We start from the raw sequence: 12,612 nt of genomic DNA, 5'->3' as shown, positions 1-12,612 counted from the left end.
AATGGGCAGCTAATGGGCTTTCCTCTTGACAGGAGCCTCAACCCTTCTCACTTGACTGGAACTGGCTTTAATGGACTCACAAGGCTTGGGATGCTCAAGGCTTTAACGAGATTTAAGATTTTGTAATATTTAATATAGTAAATTCTTCTCAAAAATATGAATGTCATGAGCTCCTAAATATCATACATCATTGATAAACGGAGCATAAAAGACTAACTGACCAGGTGCAGCTGAAAAAGATGGTGGAATAGAGATTATTCTTCGCTATCCAGCCCATCATTCAAGGTTAAGGGTGAAACTGAGCTTTTTTTCCCCACAAAATGCCCTGAATGAGCGTTATTTCAATAGTAGCACTAAAAGAAAGAAATTATAAGAATGAAGAGCTTTACCACTACCAGAAATAGTTTCACTCAGCACAAAAGAAGCTTTGAGAGTATCAGCAGTTAATGGATGAACAAAAGGTAAATAAAAGGTTCATCATGAAATACCTCCCGTGTTCCTCACTGAAAAGGATCATCAAAACTTTGTAGAAAATGATCCAACATGAAGAGTATCAGAGTTACCAATGAGGTCAGAAGAGTTTTTAAGCCATGGGACAGCTTTTCACTGGCATAAGGAAGAAGAATTTAATTCAATTTTACAAAATTTGCTATTTTATGTTCTTACTCTGAATCTCTTGCAACCCGAGGAAGTGAAATACAGGTAGCACATACACATCTTAAAATCACCCTAGGTTTGCCAATATAACTGAAAATACTAATGTTAGAATGACAGCATAGTATTTGCAATATTAAGCCAGAAAGGAACAAGAAATATTTTTAAGCGGTTATGGTTGTATATTGATTTTTAGCCTGTAAGGAAGATCCAAAGGCCTAAATAGAATAATATCAGGCCAGCCAGCACTAAGGAATGATATTCTACCCCACTAGCAAATAGGATTTTTTTTAGGTGAACTGCATGCCACATTCTGCATTGTGAGATTCTTCATATTGTTTTTCTTCTTGAGGGTGATAGATGTCGAATGACACATTCTTGGTTCCGCGGGTAATTTTCCACCAGCTCCTCAGTAAGAAATACCTGGGAAGTTGGTACTTGCCCCAGATCTTCAAATTTTAGCTTGGGGGGGAGGAGGGTGCAGAGAGAGAGAGAGAGAGGGAGACAAAGTATACGTATGTATTGTGTGTTCATGTGTGAATGGTTGAGTTAATGGGGAAGGTAAGATAGGTAGCCTGTGCAAGGGAGTTTATTTAAGACATGCACAGGCACAAAGGTGCACGTTGGGGATGAGCAACTGCAGAGAGGCATTTTAAAGGATGATTTTACATTTGCTCCTTTGCCCCTGTTGTTCCAAGTTACTCCTTCACCAGCAGTCTCAGTCCTTCAAATTTGTTTTAAGTGTCCTTTGCCCCTGTTCTGCCCAAAGCTCTCCTCCTTTAAGGTCTGTGCTGAGCCCATGGTTTCTGGCAAGCTTGACTTTTCTGGTATTTAGTTGCTTTCATGCATGAGAAATTGTGACTACATAAATGAGATAGAGGGTTGCAGTGCTGGGCTGGCGCTTAGTTCTCCCTTTACACCCATAAGATCTCCAAGATGCATTTCCTGAACCTCACCCTGACACTGCTGACTCTGCAAAATGGGACCTCACGTGAATAATCTGTCTTTATTTTATAGTGAATTTGACACTGGGCACTGCCAGGCTACTGGAAGATGGACAAGTCCGGCCAGACCCATTCTGAATTCAGGGTTCTGGCAAAGCATCTAGATGTTGCAAAGCATACTCCTCTATATTTTTATGTGGGGATAACTTTCTTCAGTGATATATATTTAATGTTTCCCCTCTTCAAGACAAATTCCTTTTTTTTTTTTTCCCAGTGGGAGGGGATTTGTTAGCAAATAGTTTGTTGCTAATACCAACAGTCAGAGAGTGATATGCCACCAACATTTTGTGAGAGCGCAGAGCTGGTTGGGTGTGCTTTTTAAATACAGATTTAAAAAACCTTGGGTTTATGCCAGTATCTTTTTTTTTTTTACTTAATTAGATTGTGCAATGCATTTCAGTAACCTTTTATACAGTGTCTTTTAGCCCAAAACAAACCAGTTGCCAAATAAAACAGTTGCCTTACCAAATAGATCCAAGAACATGTATAAGTTAATTAAAATAAAAATAAAGACATTTATTTTGTAAAAGGCCTTCTCTAATGAAACAGGCCTTACAAGTAAATCAAAGTCTTTTCTCTACCATGTCGCAGGCAAATTATGCACCCATTCTGTTACTCCCATAAAAATGTATAAATACCACAGATTATCTGGGAGTCATTCACTACTGTCAAGTACCACAACTGCTCCACAGCGTCTCTGTACAATGGTGTCAGATGTTCAGCTAAGTTTGGGCAGTATGGCACATGCACTCAAATAGGAGATTGTTCTAATTCAAAACGCCTTTCCAAACCAGGATGAAAGTGAACGGTCAAGAAAGGTACCTTGCTGGAGACAGTTCCCTGCACATATGTTCCCTCTTCCCCTTTCTGTCTTCTCATACCTTTCTGCTCTCACCCAGTGAGATCTTTCCTGGCTAGGATGCAAATGGTATGAACTAGATAAGTAAATGTTTGAGACTGCTGTGTGCCCACACATTCTCTCCAAATGGAGAGAAATCCCTGTCCTTAAGGTGTTTCTCAAAAGATTAGCAAACCTCCTACCAATGTAAGAAATAACTGACTTTCCTTTTCATAATAGGATAAAATCAGACACCTAGATCTTTAGTGTCAGAGCCTGAAATGCAAATGTAGATAGGTATGTGTCTGGATAAGAACACACCTTTTAAAATCACCCCTCCACACCATATTTATTCCACTATTTTGCCATTTTTCCTGGAGACAGCAAATGCTGGAGACACCTTTTAGGTTCTGTGTGAAATCTTATGCGTTTTGAAGTCTCTCCCAATATTCATCTTTTCCATTTCCTTTCTGTCTCTGTCAATAGCTTTGATGGAGCTGTTTAACACCAATTTTAACAGATTGCCTTTTTTTTAGGGATATGAGATACTGGGGGCAGAGCAGTGTCAAATTCACTATGCCAAAGGGGTTGTCTTCTGTGTGCTTGCTGGTCTAAAGCCAGACTTGTGCTATTGACTGAAATTCTGTGGTTCACCCTTGTTAGCTTGAATCTACACAAATGTGCTTACACCAAAGTGCAATTTCAGGTATGTGAAAGCAGTCTGGAAGATGGGAATACTCTCTGGGCTTTCCCAGAGCATGGACTGCAGCAACTGTCTCTTGGGCACCACCCTTCCCATTCCTGACTGCACAGATCATCTAACAGCCCTGTGGCAATTGCAGTTACTAAGAATGGCTAGGAAAATATTTGCAGTTAAAACAGTGTAAGTGATGAGTGGGCACACAGCAGTATTTATTTAGGAGGCCTCCTTTAAGTTTCTAGGACAATCTCAACCTACAGGACCAGACAGCTTTCTGGAGACTTCTAGCAAGGCTAGGGACAATGGGGAATCATCCCTTAGAGGAAGGACATGTACCAAAGCTAAAGCTTTAATGAACAATTAGCCGTGAAGCAAGAGACAGGAAAGATTATGAGACTATTAAAGGCCTCTCTGAGAGCCAGGAGGCAAAGGCAAAGTACCTTGTAAGTTGGCACATTTTAAGAGTATCAGCTAAACCCAGATTAAATTAATATGTGATCCAATTTGACCCAATATGCATGGGTCACCCTGACCTACCCAGATTTCCCCAAGTGCTTCTGGTAATACTAGCTCCATGTAACAGGTGGCATTGCCACCACTTGAAGATGATGGCTGTCACTGAGCCACTCGCATTTGCTTGGTTGGACATGGATGAGACCTTCCCTGCTCCTCAGGCACTGCCAGTGTGCTCTGAAGCCGAGTGGGCTTGGTCAGGCCCTCTCCGGTCAGGCCCTCTCCTCTCCTCTCCTCTCCTCTCCTCTCCACTCCTCTCCTCTCCTCTCCTCTCCACTCCTCTCCTCTCCTCTCCTCTCCACTCCTCTCCTCTCCTCTCCTCTCCTCTCCACTCCTCTCCTCTCCTCTCCTCTCCTCTCCTCTCCTCTCCACTCCTCTCCTCTCCTCTCCACTCCTCTCCTCTCCTCTCCTCTCCACTCCTCTCCTCTCCTCTCCTCTCCTCTCCACTCCTCTCCTCTCCTCTCCACTCCTCTCCTCTCCTCTCCTCTCCACTCCTCTCCTCTCCTCTCCACTCCTCTCCTCTCCTCTCCACTCCTCTCCTCTCCTCTCCACTCCTCTCCTCTCCTCTCCTCTCCTCTCCCAGAAGGTTCAAGCTGCCCAGTCCCCATGCTGGTGTCCAGCCTCCTTCAGTGCTCTGACCCAGCCCCACCACAGCAGGAGCTAGAATTACACTCTGAGTCATCTCTCTTTTCCCTTTTCTGTTCCAGGATGACAATGGATGCTCTGCAAGTAGCGAACACTGCCTTTGCAGTTGATATATTCAAAAAACTATGCGAGAAGGACAAAACAGCCAATATTATTTTTGCCCCACTGTGTACTTCAACGTCTCTGGCTCTGGCATATAAAGCTACGAAAGGTGATACTGCAGACCAAATAAAACAGGTAAGCTGTCAGCATCCTGTTCTGTGGCTGCAAAATTATATGGCTGTCGGAGGTGGCTTTCTTATTTATTCTTGTTAATATTCTACTGGATATCTGGTTCCCTTGTAAGCCAGGCTGCAAACCATCCATCCAAAATTCCTGAACGGTTCCACACTCCATGGCCCCACACAGCAAAAGAGGTTGAAAATCTGGCATAAAGAAAAAGATTTCTCAAGGTGGAAGGGAACACGGCAGAGTCCTCAACAGCTGCATTAAAGCCTTGTCTCCTTTTAGCATAGTGTTGATTGTGGCTGCAAGTCACAGTCAAGATCACTGCATTTTCTGGATAATTGTTTTTTTCATTATTCAAGAATGCCTAAGCTTTATAGAATTGGAAATAATTTTGCCATTATCTGTCAACAGCAAGTATACTTAGCAGCCCTGTCACTTACATTTCCCCTTTCTCCCGCAATACCGCTAAGAGGAGGCTGATGCAGTAGAAGAGGGCACAACTTCAACCACGTTTCTCATTACAAGCAGCTCATGGTGTTCAAGGGGTTTCCAACACCATGGTGCAGCATGGCAGTCATGATGCAATCAGTTTATCAAGCTCACTCTGTGGTGCAGGGAGGCAGCCTTGCAGCCTCTTCTGCTGCCTCTGTGTACGCAGAGATTTGTGTAGTTACTTTTTATCCCAGTGAGGGTGCCCATGGTTTCTGCAGTTACCTAAAGGTGGATGAGAAGAAAATTCAGTATGCATTTATATGCTGATTATCACCTGGCTCTGAGGGATGTTCTACATATTTGAATATATTTTCCCTCCTTTGGGAATTCCTCCCTGTACTTCCTCATTCACTGCAGGTACCCCCGAGCGCAGCCTCCTGTGCCCCTACTCATGCCACAGATTACAATGAATCTTGTGCTATTCGCAGAGCTGCACAGCAATATAGCCATGAAGATCTTCTAGGTATTGCAGATTTTTCCAACATTTCCAAATTAAAAGAAAAATTAAAGATTAACTCTAGATTTTTTTTTTTTTTTTAATTTAAATGACACCCTGCAGCTTCCTCACCCTTTCAAAATTCAAGTGTTGTCTTTCTGATGGGAGAGTTCAAAATACTAACCTGCCCTCAATTTTGTTTTCACTTGTGTCTGCAATTTCCTTTGAACCATCCCATAATAAGTTAACATACACATCCACAAATGGAGCTCTGTTACACAAGCGCATTTATGTTTCATATTTCCCAAGTGGTACATAAAAAGTGCTGACTACAGATACTAAGGAGAACTTGGTATGTTTTTTAGTGTAATATCTCCTATTTTCCATGTCTATCCTAGCTTCTGCCTGTCCCTGAGTTCGTGCTTGGGTTTTAAATACTAGATACAAAAGGAGCCAGACTGGCAGTCTTACTCTGGAATACCAGTTAACAAACTTGTGCCAAAAGCTCTCCCAGGTAGAGAAATTGCAGCAGCGTAGCTTTCTCCCCAAACATAGTCTCCAGGCACAGAAGCTTTCTGCACTTAACATGCTAAGAAATAAGACTGTTGGAGGGAAAGGAAGTACGTTAAGAAAGTTGTTTCTGAGGAAATGACTGTGGAGTTTGGCTATGAGAGCTGTGCTGGTGCTGTGTCCTTGGGAGCTTATTTTCTTCTGCTCCCACTGAGCAAGGAGAGGGGAGGACACGGAGGGGTGGCTAAGGCAGAGCAGCAATTTGTTGTGTCTGTGAAGGTACGATGTGTTCAGGGAGAAAGAGCAAGAGTGAGGGACAAAGGGAAAGAAGGTCGCTAGCGCCTGCTATGCCCCATGCATGAGTTTGAGACAGGTGAGGAGGGTCGGGCAGGCTGCCTGTAATGAAACAGGCACCATCAAAGACCCTGTAATATGAAGGCATTAGAAGTTCAATTCATATTTACAGGGTTATTTTCAAACAAAACCAGCAGTAACCTCTCACCTCTGGTGCCTGAAAGCAGCGAGTTTTAGGTCACCCGAACACTTCCTAGAACTGGATTTGTCATTCCCAGGAGCTGGGATGTGGCCAGGTGTGGGTCAGCAGCCCTACCTCCAGCTCATACTTTGTCTACCGAAACAGGCGTAGTTATCTATCTGATCAATTTTTGCTGAAATGTCATGTGATGCCATGTATCAGTTACAGCAATCAGAAAACTTGATGATCTGTTAAGCATTTTTAAAGGTGTAGCCCACTTCTAGAAAGGAGACTAACTGGGACCCTCATTTTTCTGGCTTAAAAGCTCCAGGTTTTTGGACAGGAATGTAGGTTTGGTGAAAACATTACAAATCCATACTACAGAGTTTTAATTGACTAAGCCACATCACCAGCATGAACACCTCTTTTGATTTCTTTGGACTGCTCACAGGAAAGAAATGCTTTTGGTTAAAGTTCTGGTAGGATCAGGTTTCTAGATTTATGTGAGGGAGTATGTAAAATTAATAAATGATTTTTGAGTAACAACAGTGAGAGGCTCTGTTGTTAGCTTAAATACGAAAAGCCACAGCTCTGGTCACAAACTAGCATTATTTTTTTGCTAAGCTATTAGGCATGTTTAGATAATAGTAATAAAAAAGATGCTTAGTATTTTATTATGTTCATTTAACAGGTACTCCATTTACAAGATGTCAAAGATGTTTCTTTTGGGTTTCAAACAGTAACTTCAGACGTTTCCAAACTCAGCTCTTTCTTTGCACTAAAAATGGTCAAACGGCTCTTTGTAGACAAGTCTCTTAATCCTACCACAGTAAGTATTGCAGAAAAGCCCTGGTGCTATGAATTGCTTGGCCAGCGTGTTGACAGGTTATGGTGTCAGACTGCAATGTTATTTAAAATAAATTCTCTCACTTTTGGCTGTTACTTGACTAGACTCAGATGATGAACAACGTAATATTCTCTGCTGCCATAAAAGTTTGTAGGAGGATGGATGAGTGTGCTGCTTGACCCCAAGCTATGCAACTATTACAACACTTCTAATTCTTTCATTAATATGCTTTAGGTCAGTAGCTCAGTAGGTTTTGAATGCAACATAGCTTCTATGCCACATCAAGGTCTTTGCATTGTAAGTATGAGTGAAAAGGAGTTTTAAAAAAGGTTGGTGGTGCAAGCCTGTGTCCAGTTCACACACCCAAATAATTACTGCATAAACTGTATTTTTCTTAATCTGTCTGAGGAGGCAGAAGCCTGGCTATTGAAACAACACAAGCGAGGAAGGTGGTATTTGGCCTTATAACTTATGGACCTTGCAAATAACTGAGAAAAATGTTGTGGTTTTTTTTTTTCCTCAAGTTGCTTTGGAACAGGGCCCCAAGCAAGGACAACAGCAGCCTAAAAGTGATGTTTCAGAAAACTCAACATGCTTAAATGATGCTATAATCAGATTGCGTGCTGTTCAGCCTCTGCTACAGCAAAGGCCAATACCCATCCGCAGCAATAAATGTCTCATCTGGTGAGGACAGACATGATGTGAGCACCCTGTGGCCTTTATCTCAGTCCTCTCTCTTACCCAGGCCCGGACTGAGGGTTGTTTTATCCTTTCAAACTCTGGCAACGTGGTCACTCTTGCAATACCAAAGTTACTTTAGCTGCTGATGTAACACCACTGGGCTGAAGACAAACTTGGGAGCGATGTGCCGAATGCAGCTGCGCAACCTGGTTGTCACCGCTGTTGTTTAATAGCTGTCCATCATAATAAACTCCCCAAGTACCCCATGGTGAAACTCAGGATGCTGATGTTGCAGGCTCTGTAAAGAGCCGTTGGGTGGATGGCATTTAACCAAGGATGACTTTGGTGCCTTGTGTCTTTCAGGACTTTGTCAACTCCACAAAGAGGCCTTTTCCATCTGAACTGGAATTAGTGGAGTTCAAAGGCAAAACTGAGGAAACCCGACAGAAGATCAACAAATCTCTTTCAGAGCTAACTGATGGTGAGTACAGCTTAACCTTGGGGATGCTGTTTGCCTCTTTGGAGAAAAAGATCTTTGTCCTCGTGACACCTCTTTACTAATGCTTTTAGAAGTAAATACATAGTGAAAGCAATGGGACTAGACCTACTATTTGGATTCGTGAGGTTCAGCAACATCAGCCTGTTTTGAAATCACTAACGTTACTACTGCAACATTTCTGAAGGTGGAAACGTGAGACTGACCTTGTATTAGCTTTGGGGAAAGCTGCTCACATTTGACTGCAGCAGGACGGTTTGGGAGAATGACAGCTCCTGGCTGTGGAGCTTCACAAACATCTGACATCGATACACCGAACCCAGGCCCTGGTTTCCTTTAAAAGTTTTATTGTAATGGGAAGTACTTGCTGGACTCTGAATTTCAGGCTGTTAATTAATAGCTCAGCTCAGCTGCTTTTGCCAGCAAGGGTGCCACAAGCAGATGTGCATTTTTATTTGCCTTCCTGTAGAAACGGGGCTGCGGGCACTTTTCCCGCAGTACCGCTGAGCCACCAACCGCCGGGCCGAGTCACAGGAGATGCACATCAGTGACCGTGAGGGTCCCCGGGCAGAGCCTGCCCAGTCTGTGGGGGGCAGAGGTCCAGCCCTGGCCTATGCGGGCACGCAGCGCCCATAACAGAGGCTGTTTGCAGCCTGTGCAGCGGTAGCTCTGGGGTCGGTTGCTGCCTGTTGCCCTCGTGTGGTACAAATATGAAAACATGGGTGCATGAGTCTGGTCCTTCCCAGGCTGGCACAGGGTGCCCCTGTGGAAGCACCTTGCCCTGCCTGTGCAATTCGTGCATGAAGGCAGGACTTGCCTCCCTAGTGCTCTGAATTCAGTGTCTTTTATGGCAGTGCTTGAACAGGTCTAAAACAGAGCGAGGGGGGACACAACATTTCCATATATTTTTTGAAGTCTGTAGCAGTATTTGGTTATGAACCCGTAATCAGAACAGCATTTTTTGTTATTCTGGTTATTTTATTCTCATGTATCAGGCTAGAAATGAGTAGCTGCTAATCTAGAACTTCCCTTTAAGTCTTGCTCTCCAAATGACAAATGCTTTTTCGCTTACACCTGTTGAATTTCAACTGAAAATTCAGTACCTTCTTTAAGGTACTGAACAAAAGCAGTAGACATTTTTGATTCCATGCTATATAAGCCAAGAAAACGTGTCATTTGGAAGATCTGTCTTGATCCCAAATCCCATTTCAAACATTAAGCTGCAATTTTAAGTAAGTGCTTCTTTTTGGAATTTTCCATTAGAATTAAAATCTTTTACCTGTGAGGTGCAGGACACAAATTTTTTAATTCAGTGAAATGTTTCCATGTTCAGTTGAAGCAATTGATATACTGATAATGTATTGTTGTATTAACAACCATCTTAAACCTGTTCACAGGCAAAATGGAGAATATTTTGAATGAGGATAGTGTAAGTGACCAGACTCAGATCCTCCTAGTTAATGCAGCTTATTTTGTCACAAACTGGATGAAGAAGTTCCCAGAGGCAGAGATCAAAGAATGTCCTTTTAAAGTCAACAAGGTATGTTCTGAAGAAAAAAAAAAAGAGTACTGTTACCACTCAAGAAAATGCAAACTTTGAGCTAAGAAAATCCCAACAAGAGAAAATGAGAAATGTTTATTATTACCATGGCATTCTTAGACTCTGTCTAAACCTATGTGCTGTTGCAAGGGTCCCTAAACCAGTTTGCTTGTCGTGTTGTTTTAAAACTTTGCTGGTGCTTTCACATCCATCTTTCAAAGGCCCAGTGTGAAAACAGACTGTCCTGTTAGTATATTTAGACAACAGGAGCTGAGTACAAGTGATCAGAAACAGCCATTGCCTGCAAGGATATGCACATTCTCATGGGTAGCTTCTTCCAAGAGGTTACAGCCTGTACCAGAGGCTGCATCCCAAAACCAGCAGGGGTGAAGCACAAAACATTGCATTTCTTGTGGTCACAGAGCTAGTGAAACATCTACACCTGTGGGGTCTCTCTGAATACCACTTAGGTGCCTGGCCCTGTGCTTTCCTCTTCAGGGATGGTGTCCCATCGATCTCCCTCTTTCCAGTCAGGCTCAGGACTGCAGCCCTCTGCGTACCAGCCCTGCTTAGCCACGAGGTCCGAGTGGGTGCAGCACCCGTGGCTGTTGCCTTCAGGAATCTGTGACCAGTGATGAATATTGTGACCAGACAGTCATCTTTAAACCAAGATACAAAGCTGGGCAACATTTATGAGATAAAGAGATTATACTCCAAATATATACATACATACACATATATGTGCATGAGAAAAGTTGGAATTTCAGGTTCACTGAAAATACTCATAAATTACCACATCAGCCAACAGTTTCAGCTAAAAAAGTTTTTTAAATTATACAATCAACACTAAAATTTTTAAGTGAAACATCTCAAGGTTTTTTTTTTCTAAAGTAACATTTTTCTACTGAATTTGAATTTTAAATGAGTTTCCAGGTGAACAGAACAGTTTGTAAATCTTCCCTATGAAGGGAAGAGTTTTGTTTTGTTTTGCTTCATTCATGAAAAGCAAAGACATAGGGCTTTAGGTAAGCCTGAAATTCCTTCTTATTCTGTTTCAGCTCCTGAACCAAAATATCAATTATTCGTATGAACAGCTTGACCTTCACTGTTGAGATGTGCTCAGTGCTTGACACTGGCATGAAAATGCCCTGTAGACAGTGTAGTTTGTAGCACTCAGTGAAACAGGCACAAAGGGCCACTGATACTAGGTAAATTTCTCTTTTAAGGTGCATCCCCGGTACGTTGCTGTTGTATTAAGTAGAATTCTGTTCCACTTTTCTTTGGAAAGCTGCTTACTGTAAAAAGCCAACAGGGTCTCTTACAGCTGGTTTCATTACCTATGAAAGCCAACAAATTCTCTGATGGTAACTCAATGTACCACTTCCATGCAAGCTTACAAACTTTTCTCTCTCACCATCTTATTTGTGAATTAAAAGGAATGCTAGATTGTTTCTTCTGTGTTTTGCAGACTGAAACTAAACCAGTGCAAATGATGAATCTGGAAGCTACTTTTTGCCTGGGCTATGTAAAAGAATTAAATGTTGCCATCCTTGAGCTTCCATGCCTTAACAAACATATAAGCATGCTCATTCTGCTGCCCAAAGAGATTGAAGATGAGACCACTGGCCTGGAGCAGGTGAGAGAAAAAAATAGAATTGGTATGATGCTTCCCTTGGAAACAGTCCGCTTATAATGCCATATGCTTATGGAAGGTTTTGTTATTTAGACGCTATATAGAAGGAAACAAAAAGTAAGTTTCGTGTGAATTTAGCTTCTCATTCTGCTTCTCTGTTCCTGACCTCATATTTGTGACATCATTGTTTGCACTGTGGCCAAGTGTGAGCTTGTGAACAAGATTTTGTTTTAGATAGGGTGTGCACAGAAGACATTGTAAAGCGCAGAAGGTGCCCATGATGTACCTCAGGAATCTGCATCAATTTGAAAATCTGGATCCCCAAAATAATTTGCATCTTAAGATTTTTGTTCTTGCTATAGTAAAGTGCTTAAAGTCATGCTTACTGGGTACTCAGTAGTGCTGACAGTATTTACTCTGGTGTCCTCATTTTTTTCAGTTGACATGTATCTATGATTTATTTTACTAAGGTCTTACACTTCTCTTGTTACAATTCTCTTCTTACATACTCTTTGCTGGCTAAAAAGCTGGCTGGACGGCCAGGCCCAAAGAGTTGTGGTGAATGGAGTTAAATCCAGTTGATGGCCAGTCACAAGTGGTGTTCCCCAGGGATCAGTATTGGGGCCAGTTCTGTTTAATATCTTTATCAATGACCTGAATGAGGGGATTGAGTGCACCCTCAGTAAGTTTGCAGATGACACCAAGTTGGCCAGGAGTGTCGATCTGCTTGAGGGTAGGAAGGCTCTGCAGAGGGATCTGAACAGGCTGGATCGATGGGTTGAGGCCAACTGTATGACATTCAACAAGGCCAAGTGCCGGGTCCTGCCCTTCGGCCACAACAACCCCATGCAGCGCTACAGGCTTGGGGAAGAGTGGCTGGAAAGCTGCCCAGCAGAGAAGGACCTGGGGGTGTTGGTTGC

The 12,612-nt window shown here is 42.6% G+C and overlaps 1 protein-coding gene across 1 annotated transcript in view; it reads left to right on the top strand.

Moving 5' to 3' along the window:
• The first annotated feature begins 4,417 nt into the window (after nucleotides 1-4,417).
• SERPINB5 (serpin family B member 5) overlaps nucleotides 4,418-12,612 on the top strand; it is a 10,348-nt gene continuing 2,153 nt past the window's right edge. Inside the window, exons 1-5 of the mRNA XM_009279205.1 lie at nucleotides 4,418-4,591; nucleotides 7,187-7,324; nucleotides 8,387-8,504; nucleotides 9,917-10,059; nucleotides 11,528-11,695. Coding sequence (XP_009277480.1) covers nucleotides 4,418-4,591; nucleotides 7,187-7,324; nucleotides 8,387-8,504; nucleotides 9,917-10,059; nucleotides 11,528-11,695 — 741 coding nt within the window. The remainder of the gene's footprint in view (nucleotides 4,592-7,186; nucleotides 7,325-8,386; nucleotides 8,505-9,916; nucleotides 10,060-11,527; nucleotides 11,696-12,612) is intronic.

This window comes from Aptenodytes forsteri, unplaced genomic scaffold (assembly GCF_000699145.1).
Source record: "Aptenodytes forsteri isolate BGI_AS27 unplaced genomic scaffold, ASM69914v1 Scaffold81, whole genome shotgun sequence".
In the NCBI taxonomy this organism is placed as follows: Eukaryota; Metazoa; Chordata; class Aves; order Sphenisciformes; family Spheniscidae; genus Aptenodytes; species Aptenodytes forsteri.
The sequence above is the reverse complement of the archived record's forward strand: the minus strand, read 5'-3'. Positions and strand labels throughout refer to the sequence as shown.